The 21764-nt window shown below is 38.1% G+C and overlaps 2 protein-coding genes across 3 annotated transcripts in view; one reads left to right on the top strand and one right to left on the bottom strand.

Moving 5' to 3' along the window:
- LOC124784917 overlaps nt 1-11992 on the bottom strand; it is a 57477-nt gene extending 45485 nt beyond the window's left edge. The window contains exons 1-2 of one of the 2 annotated variants that reach the window (XM_047254139.1): nt 11955-11992; nt 6536-6739 (exon numbers count right to left, since the gene is read on the bottom strand). In XM_047254139.1, the coding sequence (XP_047110095.1) occupies nt 6536-6657 (122 nt within the window). In that variant the 5' untranslated portion in view covers nt 6658-6739; nt 11955-11992. Of the gene's footprint in view, nt 1-6535; nt 6740-11885 lie in introns of both variants that reach the window. The other variant, XM_047254138.1, reaches the window with a different exon arrangement.
- Nucleotides 11993-12240: 248 nt separating this feature from the next.
- The window catches only part of LOC124721600 (protein PTCD3 homolog, mitochondrial), a 44474-nt gene continuing 34950 nt past the window's right edge, over nt 12241-21764 (top strand). Inside the window, 2 exon segments of the mRNA XM_047246689.1 lie at nt 12241-12560; nt 12637-12757. Of these exon segments, the coding sequence (XP_047102645.1) occupies nt 12526-12560; nt 12637-12757 (156 nt within the window). The 5' untranslated portion in view covers nt 12241-12525.

Below are 21764 nucleotides of genomic sequence, written 5' to 3'. Positions count from 1 at the left end.
TGTTAATTTTAAGGTTAAGGTTGGGGTGTCTTAAAACTAATTTTCCAGTCTGACACCTAAATAATGGCTGGTACCATGTTTTTATTTTAAAATTGAATTCAAAACATGTCAGTGAGCAAAATTAATTAGACTATGAATTACAACCATGGAATTTTATTTCTGTGAATCTTGGTTCCAGTCTTTGACATGGTGTCAATCACTGGAATGACTGGTTGTCATGATATGGCCCAAGCAAAAAACAAACCTGAAAGCAAAAGCTGTAGAAGCTGGCCAGACAGGTACCCCAATGGCTACTACAATCTGTGTTAGACAAGGGTGACATTATATTGCAAATTTAGTGTAAAAAGTTCCATATTGTCTGAATTTGTCCTATACTGACAGGACGTTCTAGTCCAGTCGATTTTCTTATCTGCAAAAGTACACTAGACAATACCAGCGGTACAAAGGTAGTGCCAAATTACAAACTATCTAGTAACAACAGAAGTATTGCTGGACAATGTACAGTAAATAACATGTAATAACGTGAGACATTCAGAATTGGTTTGAAGAAATAGAACAGCATTTGGAAAGAGAGTAACATTTTGAAAATAACAAATGACACAAGTAGAGTTTTCAGTTCTTATGAAAGCTCGCTTACTTTTTCTTTTTTTTCCTTCTTCCTCTCTCTTCTCCATTCTCAAGGGAAAAATGTGATAAAATAAAAGTGCAAGAAAGTTGTGTACAATGTTGGAAATGATGAAAAAGAAAATCTCACTATGCTTTTAACAGCATATGCTGCTGTAAAGCTTGCTCCTCCTAAGAACATGATTTTCTCCCATCTCTCTCTCTCTCTCTCTCTCTCTCTCTCTCTCTCTCTCTCTCTCTCTCCCTCTCCCCCTTTTTCCCTCCCTCCTCCATGTGAAGAGTATTCCTGTAATTATAGCTAATAGCATACCAAGAACAGGAGGGTGTCACAGTGGAGATTTGTTTTCTGATACAGGATAACAGAATATTATGTCCTCCAGGAATCACATTGGGTACACCACTTACACCATAAACTGTACAGCAACTACAATGTTTTGTGAGCAAGTAATACCAGTCAGTATCTTTAATTTTAACACAAGTCTTGACTCCCTTAATTACCTGCTTATACATGTGCTTGTACTACAGGTTATTGATAAAGCAAATACTTATTGAATAGGTCTTCACACTTTTAATACTTAGCAGAAATTCTGAAAAAGTAAATTCTTTTATTACTGTATCACCTTTATGGTGAATTAAGAGGTACTGACTGGTTTCGTTGAACATTTAATAAACGCCTTTATTTTACCTGCTATTGATAAAGAGACATTCCAAGTTCGGTACATTACAATCTCTCGTATTTTTCATGAGGTTTGTTATTCTGTACACTAATATTTCTTCTTCTAAATGGTAAATATTGCATTCAGACATTGTCGGTATTAAAGGTAATTCATGAAATAATTTATATTTAAACCAGAAAATTAAAGGTTCCACATGACACATGAAAAGTACCTTGTTACACACATGTATGTACAGATTCCAAAATGTCTGTGAATTTGAGTTACAAACTTTTTTAAATAGAAATATGAAGATCACAATACTTTGGGTCTGCAATAAGTCAAACGTAAAATACTTTAGTTCCCTATGGGAAACTTTGTTCTTTGCGTGACTCGTGCAACTGCTTTCACTCTTAATGGGAAACTAAATGGTTTATGTTAAAGTTAACTTGCAAAAAGTGTAACCATTGTTACATAATTTCTGTGAAGTAAGATTCCTTAATGTTAATTCCTTTCTTTGTCATTGTAACTTGATAATTTCAGTTCCATATGGAACATATGACCAAAAAAAAATAAAAATAAAAAAAAATGAAATGCTTTTATTACTATGACCAAACAAAATCTTTTTAACATGTAGTACACAGTTCAAATCAGCAAAAAGTGTAACTGTATAATTAAGGTAAATGTTGATGAAAATTAGGCATGTAACATGAATACTGAAATTTCCTAATCCGCAACTTGTGGTCGTGTGGTAGCGTTCTCGCTTCCCGCGCCCGGGTTCGGTTCCCGGCGGGGTCAGGGATTTTCTCTGCCTCGTGATGACTGGGTGTTGTGTGATGTCCTTAGGTTAGTTAGGTTTAAGTAGTTCTAAGTTCTAGGGGACTAATGACCATAGATGTTAAGTCCCATAGTGCTCAGAGCCATTTTTTGAAATTTCCTAGATTTCCAAGTGTAACTGTAATCACTGTATTCAGTACTTTGTAGTGCTAGAAAGATAATTCTATATGATTATTTGCATTCTCTTCCCCTCCCCCCTCCCTCAACACAGGAAAATATAATAGAAAGACCTCCTAGCAAAATAAAGACAAAATTAAGAAAATTAGGTTTTGCCTGAATCAGGCCCCCTTATTCTAGAATGGTTTTAAAGTAATAAGAATGCTTACGATCAATTGGAACATTGTGTTCATTCTAAGAAGAATTAAAACAAGAATTAAGAGAGTAACAATTTTATTGCTCTTATGTTGCAGAGTATCCACAAACATTACTGTTTGAAACATAGGGCCACTGCATACTCCATTAGATCACACCCATTCTGTGATTAAACTGCTTTCTTAAAGTGAAAAATTCAAGTTAACATAGTTATTGAGGGAAATATTTTCTCACACTGAAAGCTATCTGTCAAATAAGTCTCAGAACTTTTTTTTCATTAATTTCACACAAATCACCTGTTTTAATGCAAGTGCATATTTTGTAACATCTAACATCTTAAAATAAGCTTATATAATAAATAATTATAATTTTGTTACAATATCTACACAGGATGTAAAGAGTTAATTTTACTTCAATGTGATTCATCGTTTGAAGTTCATAATTATACAACAACAAATCTATGGACAAAATAGTTTTAAAAAATCTGTCAAAATGTCACACCCATCTGCATGAAATGTCCCAATACATAATCTTTTCCAATTTGAGCACTATACATGATTAAACAATATGAGTTTATTTAACTTCTGCCTTATACGTGATTTGTTGTTTAAAATTTTCTCAGCGGGCTTTTTTTTCCATATGTTTTTAAGCATGTGCAGGAGTACAGGGATGCAATCTTACAAACAAGTTGAGTCTCATGTAAATCCTCAATCTCAATTTCATAATGGTAATCATGACCAAGAGCAGGAGCAGGAAATGGGTAATCTACGAATTTAATTTTAACACAATGCAAAATCTTGGCCTGTATATATTTCTGTCGCATATCCCCAGCAATCACAAACATCTGAAACAGTTTCTGAGTATTCTACAACAGAGTACACGCAGTCACTTGTTTTAAACAGTTTTCTCCAGTTAACAAAATTTACAAATGCATTTTTATTGGCCATATTGGGAAAAGCATAGAGATAAATACATTCTAATGCAGATTTAACATTTCTTGCATGGAGCAGCAATGGAACACCAATGATTTTTAAGCTTTTGATATAATTGTCAGTGTCTGAAAATACCAAGCCAATAAGATTTGTTGTCAAGTCTCAGGGGGCTCTTATACCCTTTACCTAATGGATTTCTAGAGTTCAGTATACCAAAAATCCTATCAATATAACACAAAAATTCTACTGTTGCTTCACTTCCTTTAAAATTTGGATCACAAACCCTCCTCAAAAACTCTATACTATCTGCCACACTAGAACTCAAAGTCTGTGCAGCTAATGAAACATTCATTTTTCTATTTACACTACTTATATGTTGTCCTGATAGTTTGTTGGCAAATGTCATACCTTCTTCTTGTTGTACCTTGTTCAATTGCTCAATGAAATGCCATCTAATAATGCCAGTTGGAGACTCAATAGCAGATACTTCTGCTAGAGCATTTCTGGCAAACTTAATCGTATGGCACATGTCCAAGATACACTAAACATTGTATTTTTCCACAGGATGAGGAAAGTAGCTTTTAAAATCACCCTTGTAAAAATTTAAAGTACAGCCAAGTGAACGTAAAGTGCTTATATTTACCTTACAGCCATCACATGTAACACACCAAACCCTAATGCCAGAACTATGCAGCCCCTCTAAAGTAGATTTTACCAGTGTGGCCTGATTATTTGCCTGTACACCGTTGATAAAGAAATATGCAATCAGGCATTTAAATTTGCCTTTAATAGAGACAAGCATGAAAACCAGAGCCTCAGATGGTTCTATTACTTATTTTACTGAGGCACTTCCCCACCAAAGTCTAAAAAACCTGTGTACTGCTTAGTTCCTTGGTCCCAAACTACTTGCTTCCTAATTGCCACACTGTCTACAATTAGACATGAATCGCTGAACTGGTCCCTTACAATGTACTTGAAAACATCTTTTAAGGAGCCAGGTTCACAGTCTACACTTGCCACCCATTTTGAAATCAATGGGGCAGAGGCATTAATTTTTTCAGGTATTCATATGCTGCTGGTGAATAAAAGTACACAGTCATCGCAAATATTTTCACATTTGTTGTGTATCTATTACCCTTTGATGAGAGAGAGTTGTTCACTAAATTGCACACTAATTCCACTTGTGTTCCTATCTGATGATTGAGGAAGTTATGTAACTTCTCAGGAAGATGCCCCTTCTCCTTCAATGAACTTATGATGTCATCCATGGAAAACACTTTCTTCTTCGAATTTTTTCACGGACACACTTCAGCTTACGTTTTAATTCGTGCACAATGTCTGAGAAAAAAAAAAAAAAAAAAATGCAAGTTTCGGTCGCCTTGTCTTTCATTTATACTTTCGACTGTATACCACAATCAATTACTGAAGAACCAACTGTACTCTAAATAAGGAAATAATTTCGTTATATACGATTGAGATAACTCAAGGTTTGATGAAAAAATATTATAAGAAAACGTTGGGGGTATGAAAACATCCTTATACTAACGTTTTCGACACAATTCGCAGCTTCTGCATTGGATAAGTGGGTCATGCTTTCCACGGAAGAATTCTCATTGACAACATTCTCCACGCAATCAGTAGCGTCTGCAATGGGCAAATCGAGCACGGATTCCATGACAGAACGCTAAAAACAAAAATATGGACCTGTATTACAACATTGCTTGGACCTATGTAGCTTACGAAATAAATTCACAAAAGTAAAAAGCGCACACACAGCAAGGAAAGTAATTAGCTACCTCAAATGTAGAATCATCGTTGTCACTCAAAATCCTAACAACATGTCGTCGTGGCTGTTTATTTTGTGCATCAAATATGTCGGAAACTGATGGCACTGCTTCGGGTTTGAAACGTTTCTTCCACGTTCCAGGGCTCACTACGTAATCATCTTGTCGGAAACGGTTTCCGCAAAGAAAACTGCAAGACGTAGGATTAAAATCTTTCTGCTTCACGGAAGTAATCCACGTCTTTAGTAACTCTGGGTGCTTTAGAGGAAACCTGTTCAAAAACATCGAATTAGCAAACGCACTAAGTCTGTATTTTTATCGTATTGTATCGGTAGTCGTATTACCTGTGAAATGGTAAGTCACTCTCCTTACTCCATCGCTTCGTACAATTGAAAGCGGAACAAGAAATCACCATTTCGATAATCCGTAATTCCTTATACACCGTACAGACCGAGAGAAACTTCTTGCCAAATTCGAATATGGCGGGCAATACAGACGACAGTAATCAGCTGGTAGAGCCATCTATCGGTAGGTCCGGTAGTTGAGCATCCCTCATTTCGCTAGCTTTAGATGCCTGTTCAATAGCTATGGTTGACCTATATAGGTACTGATTCAAATTTTCATAGTTTTATGTGTGGGTACTAGTGTTTTGGTATTGTCAGCTGTGGCCAAGGGAAATGTCTGATTCCAATTTCCATATTGTTTGCTGTAGGCATTGGTGTTTTGGTATCACCAGCTGTGGTTGACCTGTATAGGTCTAGGGAAGTATCCAATTCCTGTAGATTTTGTAATTTTTTTTTTCATCATTTTGTGAGTTTTTGGGATTGTGATGTGTTTTTTTTTCTGTTATATTTAGCTTGTCCCCTACCTAAAATCCCCAGTTTCCCACAGTTGTCCCATTAGTTTGATTGTATTTTATGAGATACATGTTAATGTTTTATTTATACGTATTTTCGTGTTTGTTGCCGTGTGTATGTGGTGACATCATTGACGCCATATTGGAAACACTTATTTTAGCAATTTCTGCCATACTGATGACGTCATGGGTCAAAGCAGAAGGGTGGAATCAGACACTTCCATAATCTCCTTGTTTCAATAATATAACAACAACATTCCAATCATGACTTATGTTTGTTATGTTATTGAAAATTACTTCACGCCCTAAATACACTTGTACAAAACGTTTTTTTGAGAATGCAAACTTCCTTTTTTGATTAGCGAGGGGGCCATCACCCACATCATGTAGTCATTGACATTGTACTACAGTCAACAAAAGTTCCACAATAGCACCATCAGTAGAAAAAAAAGAGTATCACCATCACATTACACCAAACAACTATTTTAACAAACATTGGTGCACAAACAATTTAATTCCTGTCAATGATATACTAACCTATCTAAATTTAAGAACTGTGATTCCCTTGGTGGTACCATGCACTCTGCCAGTAAAGATTTAATTTTGCGAACTTTTTCATAGCCATCATCAGCCATCATACTAACTTTCCCCAATACCATCTGTAGCCCACAACAAGCAGTTTTTCTTCCAGAAATAGAAATTTATGTCATCATCTGAATCTTGAGTTTCTGTGAGCTGCCCCTGAAAAGTAATTTCATTTTGTTATAGAAATACCCAATAAATTTTTTTTTCGGAAAGTAAATATTTCAGGAGTAAAGGACACACCACTCACTGAATAACAGAAGCATTAGGCTGTAAACAGACACATGCAAAAGAGAAAGAGGGGTCATTCCATGTCAGTTCAACCAGGGGCTCCAGCTCATAGTCTCAGATTTGACTGAAATTCAGTACACTAATTTTACCATGTGTGGAACACTCAAGTACAAAGTATTAGTTTCCCCTGCCAATTAATTCCAGAATTATGACTTGTGAAAGAAGGTGGCGTGGCCCAAAAAATTGCAACCCGCATCTGGCAATCTATCTACAGACCCAACTTCAGGTCTTAATAACGTTGGAACTATTCCACACAGTCCAGTGAAATTTTTACAACCCAGTAACATCCATTTAGAGAACACACTCCATGAATTAAAACACCAACAACATATTTCTGAGGGAAAACAAAAAATTCCAAAATGTGATTAAAAAAATATAATACGTTAAAAGGTACATATTGTAGGTGCCCTCTATGCCAAATATAATTCACTCAAAAAGGGCAAAAAAATTTTTGTGGTAAGCTTAATGTGGCCTAAACACACACAGAACTCATCATGCCCATATCAGTCACAAAAACCAAGTTACAAGCACATGAAAATACAAAAATTTGAAAAATTACCTGAAAACATGGATTTTCTAAGTGTGGTAGCACAAAAGGGACACGTGGAATCCAAGCCAAATTTAACACGCTGCATAAGTAGACCATAATGATATATATCTCAAAATTTCAGCATGTTATTGCAAGACATTTGTGTACAATGGAAGTTGACTGATGTACTGGACACTGTTCCACAACACAATTTTGTAAAAACATACCGTACTCTGTTCTTCTTATCCTCTCCCACAACTGTTTAAACACTAAGCAACAACAATAGACAAATTAACACAACCTATCATTAATGTTTACTGCATCTTAACTGCTAAAAACCAGTCGATTGTGCTTCGAACAGAAGTTCTCCCACACTTTAGCTACTGTACTCTGTACATTGAGTGGCAAACTGTACTGTCTTCCTGACACTGGTAGGAACTGGAACTGTCATAAGGATATGTTCGAAAGGAATTCAACACCTGTCTGCCAAACATGGCCAATGAAATGATCTTGCTGGTCCTGCTGGTGCCATGAAGTTCACAAATACATCACCTTCTGCTTCACAGCACTCTGCAACACATCCTACGTACCATTTGTCATCATAAACAGCAATAACATAGCAACCTGGTTGTATGTTGCTGCTTTTGCTTCTGAATCCTGAGTCAGACACACTGTGAAGAGACACGTTGTGCATGAACCTATAGTTATAACTGGACAGTCTGCTCATCTGCACATTGTCAGAGTCCGCTGGAGAGAAGTGATGATGGCTCCTTGTGCCTGCAACAGTTTTAACGTGTTCTAGTCTGCTTTTTAGCAACTCTTCGACTGATTTCACCTCATCTTTCGAAACATAGAATGATTGTATGCCATAGATATTTTTCTGTACCCAGGTAAATAATTGAAGAGGTGTTAGAATGCGACCTTCTGTAGGGTGCTGCACACTAGCTCGTGATGCCATGTGCTTAATGGTAGCACCAATACCATCACATACATTTTTACCATGACTTCTTGCGAAAAAATTTCATTCTGCGTGAATCTGAAAATTATGGTAATGCATGCACAAATTTTTGAGATTTTTACAGTTTTTGCACTGACTAGCTGCCTCATCACTGAAGTATTTCGCAAAATGTATGTGAGGCAGCTTGTTTTTCACATATGCCATGACAGTGCGAATGTGGGCATGAACTGCAATGGCATCATGAATTAAGTCACTAAAAACGCACAGGTTCATGGCAGACACATCACGTAATTCACCTCTATAGTAAATCACAAATGGCTGGAGAGTTGCTTGACTGTTGTCCCAATGATATCCTTGGATGGCATCTTGAACTATAAATGCATAATTTTCAGAAAATTCTAGTATTACTATAATTTCATCTTGTTTCAAATTATCCTTACAAAACTGGAGATAAGCTGAGTGTGCTGTTGCTGTGAAGCTGTGTGTGGTCAGTTTGTCCGGTTTTTGACAAAACATTTCAACAAAATCTTTCCCTGTACTTTGCTTTGTTTCAAAACTTGTGCGATCCATGTGTGTCCATTGTTTATAAGAAACAAGTTCATCGTCATCCATAAGGAGTTCACCATACAGTTCTTTTTATATATAAATACAAAGATGAGGTGACTTACCGAACAAAAACGCTGGCAGGTCGATAGACACACAAACAAACACAAACATACACACAAAATTCAAGCTTTCGCAACAAATTGTTGCCTCATCAGGAAAGAGGGAAGGAGAGGGGAAGACGAAAGGAAGTGGGTTTTAAAGGAGAGGGTAAGGAGTCATTCCAATCCCGGGAGCGGAAAGACTTACCTTAGGGGGAAAAAAGGACAGGTATACACTCGCACACACGCACATATCCATCCACACATACAGACACAAGCAGACATATTTAAATATGTCTGCTTGTGTCTGTATGTGTGGATGGATATGTGCGTGTGTGCGAGTGTATACCTGTCCTTTTTTCCCCCTAAGGTAAGTCTTTCCGCTCCCGGGATTGGAATGACTCCTTACCCTCTCCTTTAAAACCCACTTCCTTTCGTCTTCCCCTCTCCTTCCCTCTTTCCTGATGAGGCAACAATTTGTTGCGAAAGCTTGAATTTTGTGTGTATGTTTGTGTTTGTTTGTGTGTCTATCGACCTGCCAGCGTTTTTGTTCGGTAAGTCACCTCATCTTTGTATTTATATATAATTTTTCCCACGTGGAATGTTTCCTTCCATTATATTGATATCACCATACAGTTCGTTATTCATGTTTGTTAAGACCTGAAGTTGGGTCTGAATATAGATTGCCAGATGCGGGCTGCTCACACACACACACACACACGCACACACACACACACACACACACACACACGGATGTGTATTTTTGAACTCTAAAGGACTTAGCCTGAGATTAAGCATCCCCCCTTCCTCCTGCACCTGTCAACGACTGATCTCTTCTCCTGTTCGGTAAGTGGTCTCCTTTACTCCTAAAGTATTTACTGTCTGCCAGAACTTTTCTTACTACTATGTTCATAAAAGTTACTATCATCATTACAATTACTATTAGGCCTATAAAAAAATTGTATTGATCTCAAAAAATTTCACAAATGTAGTAAGGGAAGTTACAGAATAAAGGTATGAGAAGCAGGGTAAATACTCATAAGCCTCCAAATATTTTACATAACATGACAACTTAGAAAAAAAGGCAAGGAAATCAAGAGAATGTAATTACATGAACAAAAAATAGCTGCAATCAAAACAATAAAAAAACTATACTCTAGAACAATTACATCGCCTAATTTCCTGTCTGGTCACCTGTGTCTTCAGTTATTGGAAATTAATACGGCAGGATACAGTCAGTTAAAATTAGGGCCTATATGTAATAACTCAATCTTATTTAGAAAAAAAGTAAGTACTACACCATTAAGATTACTATTTAATAACAATACGAAAAATCTATATACCAGGACCTTTGTCCAAAAAAGAGAGGGAGCAAATGGTTAGAGGATGCAAGGCTTTGTAACCAGGAAGTTCACTCATGACAGAGAAAAGGAAGAGGCAGCAGTACTGCGAAAGAATGAATGAGATACCTGGTGCACAGCGAATAAGTACATGACATTTAGAAGGGGAAAGAGGATTACAAGCCAAAGATAAAAGGAGGAGAGACAGAAGTAGAAGCATAACAAAATACAAATCAACAGTATGCAAACATAATTGAAAAAGAAAATAGTGGTTCTGAGGGGAAAAGTAATATGAAAGAGGGAGAACATACCAAAAATTAGGTTGGAAGTGGTGCTGGGAAAGAGGTCCAATGTGGCTCAAAATAAATTTCCTTGCACAACTTGGCATATCTTCTCTTACCGAGGGCCCTGAATGAGGGTGCAGACAGCATCATGAACAAATAAGATATTGAAAGGAAAAAAAGAAAACTATTTGTAACACAGGGGGGGGGGGGGGGGGGGGGACACGACAGGAACATACAGGGCAAAATAAAATTGTGAAATAACAAAACTAAAAGGAATGCATCCATTTCAACAAATGCCAATGCCAACAGGAACAGCTATACTCGGAAATGTAAATCACATGTAAGGCTAACTTAAGGGCCTTTGGTGATGCACATTAAGCTATGTCATTATTGTACTGTGAACCACATGGATAAGGAAATCAAAAGCGTCCTTTTCAAAGGAGCAATCCCAGTACACACCTTATTCCACTACAGGAAATTACAGAATACCTAAACTGGACAGCTGGATGTTATCTGAAGCCTGTGTATCCAATATATCATCTCACTAACAAGAGCCAGGCAGAATTTACATTTAATCAGATGAAATAACATGAAAATAAAGTAACATATTCTACCAATCACAAAGAATTAAATTATACATTTAACTTCGACAAAAAAACCTTCAAACGGTACAAATGATAGATCACATAATATCAAATAAACCAAGGGAAGAAACGGCAAGGTTTTCAATTTCATTACACCTTCGAACCATGATCTATCATAAATATAATTTTTACTTACGGCGACATAAACCCGATCACTTTCATCCCACGTATGCAATGCATAATGAAACAATTAGGCTAAATATTCATAATTATCTTGGAACGTACTTCTACAGCTTGAACCAATCTTCGAAACTGTGCAATCTTTATAACGCGGTGAATTAGCTCTTCTACTTTGTTCTCTATCATGAAGTGTTGCCTTTCAGTAGGAAGCCAAATATTTCTTTTTCCCAGGCTACAATTCCCAAGCATGCTTCGGTTTATGTCCATGTTAAGTAGCATATTTATTACAAGATCAATAGAATCATAACTATAAATCGCACAATATCTGATCCAGCAACTGCTTACAAAAATAAGAATTCTATATAAGTGCTCATCTTGCATCAACACAGAAGTTACCAACTTGGATTTCGAAAATTAAATATGAAATCATCGCCCCAAACAACGTACATATTAACTTCTATTTTTACCATGAATCTCTATAAAGTATATACATACGCGTTCTCCAGGCCACCGAACCAAATTTGCGACACATTCAAAACAAACATCAATCGAAACGTAACTTACCGGCAAACACAAGAACCGCAACTCACAAGCCTTTGGACTCAAGCAAAGATCTCTATGAAAGATAAAACATCAGTAAAGCCTGTCAGAATGCAAACTGTAAACATATTTACGTCACGACAAAATGCGATATCTCTACATGCGTAAACGTAAAGTTAACATGCCACTTTTTTAAAAAAGTTTTCAGTTATTGCATGAAAACTATTTACATTACTACATTTGAAGAGAAGGGAAACTGCTCATATTATAGTTATTACAAGGTCGTTCTAAGTTTTAATATTTTAGTTTTGTGAAAGTAGACGAAGAACGACATGGTCTCGTATTATAGCTGGCTAAACTCGTTTCCAGTTTAATACTCGTGCCACATGTATCTGTGTATTGTAAGGTATCTTCATCTGCATTCCGTGCTGTAAGGTTGGCGATCTATTATGTTGTGGGTCATTGTTGTACGAAGTCGCGCGAAGGGGTGGAAAAGACAAACTGGTAACAGAGTACAATTCGTATCTTCTGATTGTAGCAGCTGGAGATGTTACTAAACCAGAACTGATTTACACTGTCAATAGCAAATTCCAATATGAATAATTTTCGAAAGGCACATACATTTTTGAGGTTGGAACCCGTAGTTCTGATGTACTAATGCGTATCCGCTACAAATAGACTTGAATTCATCCGTTTTTCCTTGCAGGAATATACCCAGCAGAAGCGCCCTTGAAACAAAGCTTTCAACATCCGCATGTTACAAAAAGGAAGTTGTGGAGTTCACTATCCCCAAACGTATACCACGTAGCTCAACAGACATCTTAAGGGTAAAATCCATACTTAAGTTTGTGGCATTGTTTATATTTCTAGTTTTGTATTTTACACCCTACACCCTAAGTTCATAACTCGTCGGAGATAGTTTTTAGTATGTACCCATGCAATTTTTTTACATTCATGACAACATGTAGGTGTTTATTTCGTAGTCACAGTGGACATGATTTCAACCCATACCTCTTGTCTTGTGCAAGTCTTTTCACATCAGTGAACCAGATAGGTTTTCTTTGTTGTCTTCGTACTCCTGTCAATCCAAAAATTACCAAATACAGGCCCATCTTTCCTTTTGACCTCGAAAATATTCATCATGTGTGGTAGTGTTGTGTGTATCATTTTTTCGTAACTGTTGGGATTTGTCTCTGTTTCCTTTTGACCCTTCTTATGCTTTAATATGTTCCTTCCCAGCGACATTCAATTTTCAAATTTTGAATGGCCCTTAGGGTCAAGAGGAATGTTCGATACGTGCTATCAGCTTTTGCCAATGATATAATGATAATTGCTGCTGTTGCATCACTTACTGATGCACATATTCACATTTTTGTTGTTAGCTGTGAAGTCAGTGAATGCAGGTAAAGAAAGACTGGGTGTGTGAGTGCTTAGCCCGAGGTATACATTAGGTTGGACAGTGTGGCTGCAAGTTGGCAATGCCAACAAATGTAGTACTAAAAGAAACTGGTTGTGGTGATAGACTGATCTGTAGTTTTGCCCGAGGTCTAGGTTAAGTTGGAAGGTGATATTTGGTCATGAGTTGGAAAGCTAACAAATGCGATACCAAAAAAATCCTGGTTGCGGTGAAAGACTGATCTATAGCTTGCCATGATTGAAAAAACCATCAGTAACATCACATCATAGTCACCATACTGTTTATGGTGTTTTTTACATGTTTCCTATGTCACTGATGAAAGCAGATGTCCTGTACCGAATGTTTCATATACAGGTCATCCTTGTATGATATGGTAGCTGGTTAAATGTGATATATGTGTACTGCTGACAGATACATATATTTATCTCAAAAGGCTCCAAGATTTCATCACGGAATTTTGATTTCGTATCTGTAAGAGTCTGGCATAATTTTTCTCTGGTGTTCCTGTCCATTATAAACGCTTCTAGAGTGTCAAAACCAGCTGCCCAATGACAGAGTGTTAAGCCTTTTTAACGTCCACCAAGGTGACAGCTGCACTGATACATCATCAGCTTGTTAATATCATCTTTCGATTCCATATCTATTTGGTACACAACTCTTGAATTCTTATAAGTGGTCACCAATCAAGTGATCAGTCTGTTGTTACAAGCCATGTAGAAGAACTTTAGAAATAATTTTGTATGGGACCAGAAAAAGAGGTACATGGCTGTAGTAGTTGGACTGCATTATTACAGCTTCCTGATGCAGTGAATGTTTCAGTCCATATTTCTAATCCTAGGGAATTGTTTCAGTTTCTCAAATATTTGTTGAACATGGGTGAATTATCTCTAAAAGTTCTTAACAATAATGCTGTTTTCTAAGTGATCTGATGTTTGTATTGTTGGGGGTTCTGGTCTGGATGCTCAGGCTTTTCAAAAGGTAATCTTTCTTTTGATGGCTTACTGTTGAGTGTAGCTCCAGATTTAATTTACATGTTTATTCATGAATTGTGACACATTTCATTTTAAATCTGTAAAATCTTTTCTTTCTTTTCTTCTGATTTGTTGAAAGAAGCCACCAAGTGACAAGTGTGATTTTAATGCTCATTAAAATATCAAGTTTTGATCATATTTTTGTCCCTTTTTTATCTGTTGCAAGTTTTGAATGCGTATTTATTATTTTTAAGCCGTTATTGTGTTGAATGTTTACCTGTGCAAATGAATTTCGGGTAGCCATTATTTAGGTTTGACTTTTGTTACATCCTGAACTTAACACTCATAATGAACTGTTCCATCCATGTATATTTTACACGTACCTTTCGTTCTTAATGTCTGCACTAGTATCTTTATCTTGTCACACAAGTGAAGATTTGACATCTCTGTGTTGTGTTTAGGAAATATCTCATGTTTTGAATTTCTGTTAGATGTGACTTGGTCTAATGTTTCATTTGAATACCTGTCTCCCCCATTACTGGACTCTCACTTAATAGAAGACTCACCATGTTGTTGTGAGGTTACGTTCTTTTATATTGGAATAAACGTAATATGTCCCCATGAACCATAGGCTTTTCCGAGATGGTGTGACTGGTGTGCCTCAACAATGTAGATAATCATACTGTAGATGCAATCATAAAGTAGGGGTAATTGTGAAGATGCAGCAGTCTTTCCAGTAGTAGCAGGGGTAACAGTGTGGATAACTGACTGACCTGGCCTTGTAACATTAGCCAACATGGCCTTGGTATGGCGGTACTGTACATGGTTGAAGCCAGGGCAAAACTACAACTGCTGTTTTTCCTGAGCTCAAGGTGGTCTACTGAATAGTTAAATGATGATGGCTTCTTCTTGGATAAAATATACTGGAGGACTAACAGTGCCTCACTTGGATCTTCAGGCAGGAGCCACTAACGAGAATGTTCTCATAAGAAAAAATGAATTTTGCTGGTACACAGAGCATAATTTAGTTATCATTACTACTTGGTTTCAGAATCAGAAAGGTTATATACGTGAAAGACCTGGAGATGCCAGGATGTTTCAAATAGATTACACAATGGTAAAACAGAGATCACAAAACCAGATTTTAAACTGCTAAACCTTTCCAGGGGCAGATGTTGCCCCTGACCATAATTTATTGGTTACAGACAGCAGAAGCAGACAAAAGAAAATATAGATGTCTAAAAATGAGACTGGTAGAAAGTGCAGAATTGCAAATTGGTAATGGCTCATGGATAAATGCAAAGCTATAGAAGCATGCATGCATCTGAGTAAGTCAGATGCTTTTTATAGCAAAATTAGAGAGACCTATAGATAAGGGAGAAACAACTGTATGAATATTAACAGCTCAGATGGCAGAAGAAGGGATAGCTGAAATGTGAAAGGAATATCTAGAAGGGCTATGTAAAGGAAATGAACCTGAATGTAATACTGTAGAAAGTGAAAAGGAAAGAGAAGAAGATGAGTTGGGATATATGGTCATGAATCTGGCAGGGTATTGAAACACGAAGTCGAAACAATATCAGTATTACATTCCCTCAGAATTATTCAGATCCCTGAGAGAGCCACCATGCCAAAATTATTCCACCTGGTGTGAAAGATACGTGAAACAGGTGAAATACAGTCAGACTTCAAGAAAACCATAATAATTTCAATTCCAGAGTGGCAGGTGTTGACAGGTGTGACTTTTACCAAAGTATGGAATCTGTTTAACAAATGATGAATGCAAAATACTGATGTGACTTATTTATAGAAGGACTGAAAAACTGGTAGAGGTTGACCTTGGGGAAGATCAGTTTAGTTTCAGGAAAACTGTAGGAATCCTCGAGGCAATACTAACCCTTCGACTTACCCTAGAAGGTAGGTAAGAGATAGGCAAACATATATTTAAAACATTTGTAGATTTAGAGGATTCTTTTCAAAATGTTGACATAAATACACTTTGAAATTCTTACGATAGCATGGATAAAATGCAATGAGTGAAAGATTAACAACTACTTTTACAGAAACTGCACTGCAATTATAAGATTTGGAAGACTTGAAAGGAAAAAAATAGTTTGGAAGAGAGTAAGATAGGACTGTAGCCAAACCTTATTGTCATTTAGTTCATACATTTGGCAACCAATATTGTTACATTCCATCCTGGATTTACCATTGTTTGACATTAAAAATAGCAGATGACTTTTGTGTTTTGGGAACAAAATAACTGATGATGGCCAAAGTATGAAAGTGGGGAATTTGTTACCATCTAATGCGAATTTTGACGTTAAGAAGTCTTCTGAATGTACGAGGGCAGTTCAATAAGTAATGCAACACATTTTTTTTTCTCGGCCAATTTTGGTTGAAAAAACCGGAAATTTCTTGTGGAATATTTTCAAACATTCCTGCTTCGTCTCGTATAGTTTCATTGACTTCCGACAGGTGGCAGCGCTGTACGGAGCTGTTAAAATGGCTTCTGTAACGGATGTGCGTTGCAAACAACGGGCAGTGATCGAGTTTCTTTTGGCGGAAAACCAGGGCATCTCAGATATTCATAGGCGCTTGCAGAATGTCTACGGTGATCTGGCAGTGGACAAAAGCACGGTGAGTCGTTGGGCAAAGTGTGAGTCATCATCGCTGCAAGGTCAAGCAAGACTGTTTGATCTCCCGCGTGCGGGCCGGCCGTGCACAGCTGTGACTCCTGGAATGGCGGAGCGTGCGAACACACTCGTTCGAGAAGATCGACGGATCACCATCAAACAACTCAGTGCTCAACTTGACATCTCTGTTGGTAGTGCTGTCACAATTGTTCACCAGTTGGGATATTCAAAGGTTTGTTCCCGGTGGGTCCCTCGTTGTCTAACCGAACACCATAAAGAGCAAAGGAGAACCATCTGTGCGGAATTGCTTGCTCGTCATGTGGCTGAGGGTGACAATTTCTTGTCAAAGATTGTTACAGGCGATGAAACATGGGTTCATCACTTCGAACCTGAAACAAAACGGCAATCAATGGAGTGGCGCCACACCCACTCCCCTACCAAGAAAAAGTTTAAAGCCATACCCTCAGCCGGTAAAGTCATGGTTACAGTCTTCTGGGATGCTGAAGGGGTTATTCTGTTCGATGTCCTTCCCCATTGTCAAACGATCAACTCTGAAGTGTATTGTGCTACTCTTCAGAAATTGAAGAAACAACTTCAGCGTGTTCGTAGGCACAAAAATCTGAACGAACTTCTCCTTCTTCATGACAACGCAAGACCTCACACAAGTCTTCGCACCCGAGAGGAGCTCACAAAACTTCAGTGGACTGTTCTTCCTCATACACCCTACAGCCCCGATCTCGCACCGTCGGATTTCCATATGTTTGGCCCAATGAAGGACGCAATCCGTGGGAGGCACTACGCGGATGATGAAGAAGTTATTGATGCAGTACGACGTTGGCTCCAACATCGACCAGTGGAATGGTACCGTGCAGGCATACAGGCCCTCATTTCAAGGTGGCGTAAGGCCGTAGCATTGAATGGAGATTACGTTGAAAAATAGTGTTGTGTAGCTAAAAGATTGGGGAATAACCTGGTGTATTTCAATGCTGAATAAAACAACCCGTTTCAGAAAAAAAATGTGTTGCATTACTTATTGAACTGCCCTCGTATCTGTATGGAGTACAAACTTGTATGGAAGTGAAACATGGATGATAAGCAGTTCAGATAAGGAGAGATTAGAAGCTTTTGAAGTATGATGCTGTAGAAGAATGTTGAAGATTAGATAGGTAGATCGCATAACTAATGAGGAGATACCGATCAGAATTGAGGAGAAAAGAAAATTTGTGGTTGACAGAACATATACTGAGGTATGAAGGGATCTCCACTTTCGTAATACAGAGAAGTGGAAAAGGGGATTGTAAAATGTGGCTAAGGAATAAATATAGTAATAAGCTTCAAATGTAGGATGCAATAGTTATCTTGAGATGAAAAGGCTGAATAGTGTGAAGAACTGCATCAACCAGTTTTCGAACTGGTGACCACAACAGCAACAATAGTATCTCAGAATATTCTTTTAGTTTCACATACTTAGGTTTTTGTTCTGTGCTATAGATATCTTATTTAACAAAAGAGTGGAAACTGTGAGGATTGCCAAAGAAAAGTCGGCAGTGGGAAACAGTGTGGGAGCTGTTGCAGTTGGTATCACTGGACGGGGATGTTGTGGGGAGTACTCTGGAGAGGTTACTGAGGCCCTATCTTTGAACTGGAAGATATGCAACAGGAAAAAGTTAATAGAGGGGCAGGAAAGAAAGAAGCTAGGAGAGAACTAGTGAGGAGGAAGAATAGCAGTGATAAAGGGGATGATTGGAATTGGCAGTTGGTAGGAAGACGAGCAGGAGGAGGATGCGGTCTGACAGTTCTTTTGTGTCTACAAGTAACTGTTACCAACTACCATAGTTGAGAAGGGAGGGGGATGTTGTAGGAATAGCAAATGCACAGCATACTCTACCTATGAGAAGGAATAATACTAATTTTAGGAAGTGTTGCTAGGAGGCAGAGGTGTAAGCTGTCAGTTACAGGAGAAGTTAGGGGAAGAATTTCAGGTCACCAGCATTGTTCAAGCTGACAATGGGCTGAATCATATGATGGTGGGTTCAGGATCTTTGTGTCAGTATTCCATGAAAGATGATTAGATATTGATAGTTGGTAGGACAGGGAGTGGCTCAGATGGGGACAGGACATGCATTGTATGTGCTGATCCCAGCAAGATAGATTCCCTAACTGTTAGCACCAGTGTGACCGTCATTGAGTTGTTATGGCTGCTCTGTACAACGAGTCAGTGCAAAGCTGGAGATGGCGTGGGTAACTGTTGACTGGATGCACCCTGCACGGTGCCATTTGATGGCCTTAATTGGTGAGAGTATAGCAATTGGGTGTAATGCCACACACAGCCAAGTACCTGTTGTTATGGGTAGGAGGCCTTAATACAGTATGTACCAGACCATAGTGTGTAGACACTACAGAAATTTGCTTATAATTGCCTATTTCTCATTAAAATGAACAGTCTGTTAAAAATATAGTACACCAGATTGAAGTTGAATTACAATCTTTGAACAGCAAAGTGGTGTACATTATAGAGCACTGCTGTAGGGACTCTGAAATACAGCATATAGTGCTTTCATCATATGGATGTGCCAGTTGCTACTGTAGAACCATCGTAAAGGATGAGGGATCACGCATTTATATTGGAGATCACACATATTTTAAAGGTAGATATCTGACCTTAATTTGTGTGGTTAAAACATTTTGAAACTTCCTGGCAGATTAAAACTGTGTGCCGGACCAAGACTCGAACTCGGGACCTTTGCCTTTCGCGGGCAAGTGCTCTACCAACTGAGCTACCCAAGCACGACTCACGCCCCGTGCTCACAGCTTTACTTCTGCCAGTACCTCGTCTCCTACCTTCCAAACTTTACAGAAGCTCTCCTGCAAACCTTGCAGAACTAGCACTCCTGAAAGAAAGGATATTGCGTAGACATGGCTTGGCCACAGCCTGGGGGATGTTTCCAGAATGAGATTTTCACTCTGCAGCGGAGTGTGCGCTGATATGAAACTTCCTGGCAGATTAAAACTGTGTGCCGGACCGAGACTCCAACTCGGGACCTTTGCCTTTCGCGGGCAAGTGCTCTACCAACTGAGCTACCCAAGCATGACTCACGCCTCATCCTCACAGCTTTACTTCTGCCAGTACCTCGTCTCCTACCTTCCAAACTTTACAGAAGCTCTCCTGTGAACCTTGCAGAACTAGCACTCCTGAAAGAAAGGATATTGCGGAGACATGGCTTGGCCACAGCCTGGTGGATGTTTCCAGAATGAGATTTTCACTCTGCAGCGGAGTGTGCGCTGACATGAAACTTCCTGGCAGATTAAAACTGTGTGCCGGACCGAGACTCGAACTTGGGACCTTTGCCTTTCGCGGGCAAGTGCTCTACCAACTGAGCTACCCAAGCACGACTCACGCCCCGTCCTCACAGCTTCACTTCTGCCAGTACCTCGTCTCCTACCTTCCAAACTTTACAGAAGCTCTCCTGCGAACCTTGCAGAACTAGCACTCCTGAAAGAAAGGATATTGCGGAGACATGGCTTATCCACAGCCTGGTGGATGTTTCCAGAATGAGATTTTCACTCTGCAGCTACTGAACTAACAAAGCTAGATATCCATAAGAAGTTAATCATCCTATGTGTGTACTGCTCTCTAGGCAGTAACAGGCACTTTCTTCAACAGGTTAACTAATGTTTAGAAAGGGTCTCAGTTTCCGAAATTAACATAATAATAATCAACACAGTTGTTTAGACTGAAATTAGTAATAATTTCGTAAACATTTTGAACACTTTTGCTGTGGCTCAAATAGTATACACTTCTGATAGATTATCAAAAAGTTCAGCACTGCTTTTAGGTCATGTACTTTCAGATATCAACAGGGAGTATTGAGAAGTATTTTTGAAATAGCTTGGCCTCTCTGATCATTACTGTCAGCTAATAATAAAGCTGAAGACAGGCTTGTGCTAAAAATCCCCAAAACTGCAAGCCTACAAAAGCATCTTCTCGGAAGAGCAGCAATTTACCTCTCCTGTTCCACTATCTTCCTATCTCTACTATTTCTCATACAAAACTGCTGAAGAGCCTCATTTACCTATGCATTTCCCACACCATTACAGTCACTCCTCTGGAAAAAAAAACTACAACATCCATCACACCATACCTTGAAACTAACAATTCTGTGGCAAGACAGGCACATTTCACTGATGATCTCTACTATTTCTCATACAAAACTGCTGAAGAGTCTCATTTACCTATGCATTTCCCACACCATTACAGTCACTCCTCTGGAAAAAAAAAAACTACAACATCCATCACACCATACCTTGAAACTAACAATTATGTGACAAGACAGGCACATTTCACTGATGATAAAGCAGTGCTCTATTACAAATAAGTCAATCTAATTACCAATAAACAACAAAACGTATTTACAGAAATGTAACCTATATTCAGCTGTATGTAAACAAACCACTTGTGCAGAGTTTTGTAATCAAACAACTTAAAATGTACACTCTGTTCTAGAAATATGAATTAAATAATATAGGGATACACCCAATTTAAATTGATGGGAAGAAAAAAGAACAATTAAATAGTATTCTCTACATTTACTGTCCATAAACATAAACAAAAATACTATTACAACACAATTCAGTGAGCTTTTCCTAATTTTTGGAATAGTACATAAATAGTGGACTTAAAACACGCAATAATACACATATTTAGTAAGTAATCAATAGTAACATAACTCTCATTACAGTCTAAATAGGACTTACCTTTATGATTGCACAAAACTCGCTCATCTCTTCTGGCGTAGGGCACAGTAAAATA

Source organism: Schistocerca piceifrons, chromosome 1 (assembly GCF_021461385.2).
Source record: "Schistocerca piceifrons isolate TAMUIC-IGC-003096 chromosome 1, iqSchPice1.1, whole genome shotgun sequence".
Taxonomy (NCBI): domain Eukaryota; kingdom Metazoa; phylum Arthropoda; class Insecta; order Orthoptera; family Acrididae; genus Schistocerca; species Schistocerca piceifrons.
The sequence above is the reverse complement of the archived record's forward strand: the minus strand, read 5'-3'. Positions and strand labels throughout refer to the sequence as shown.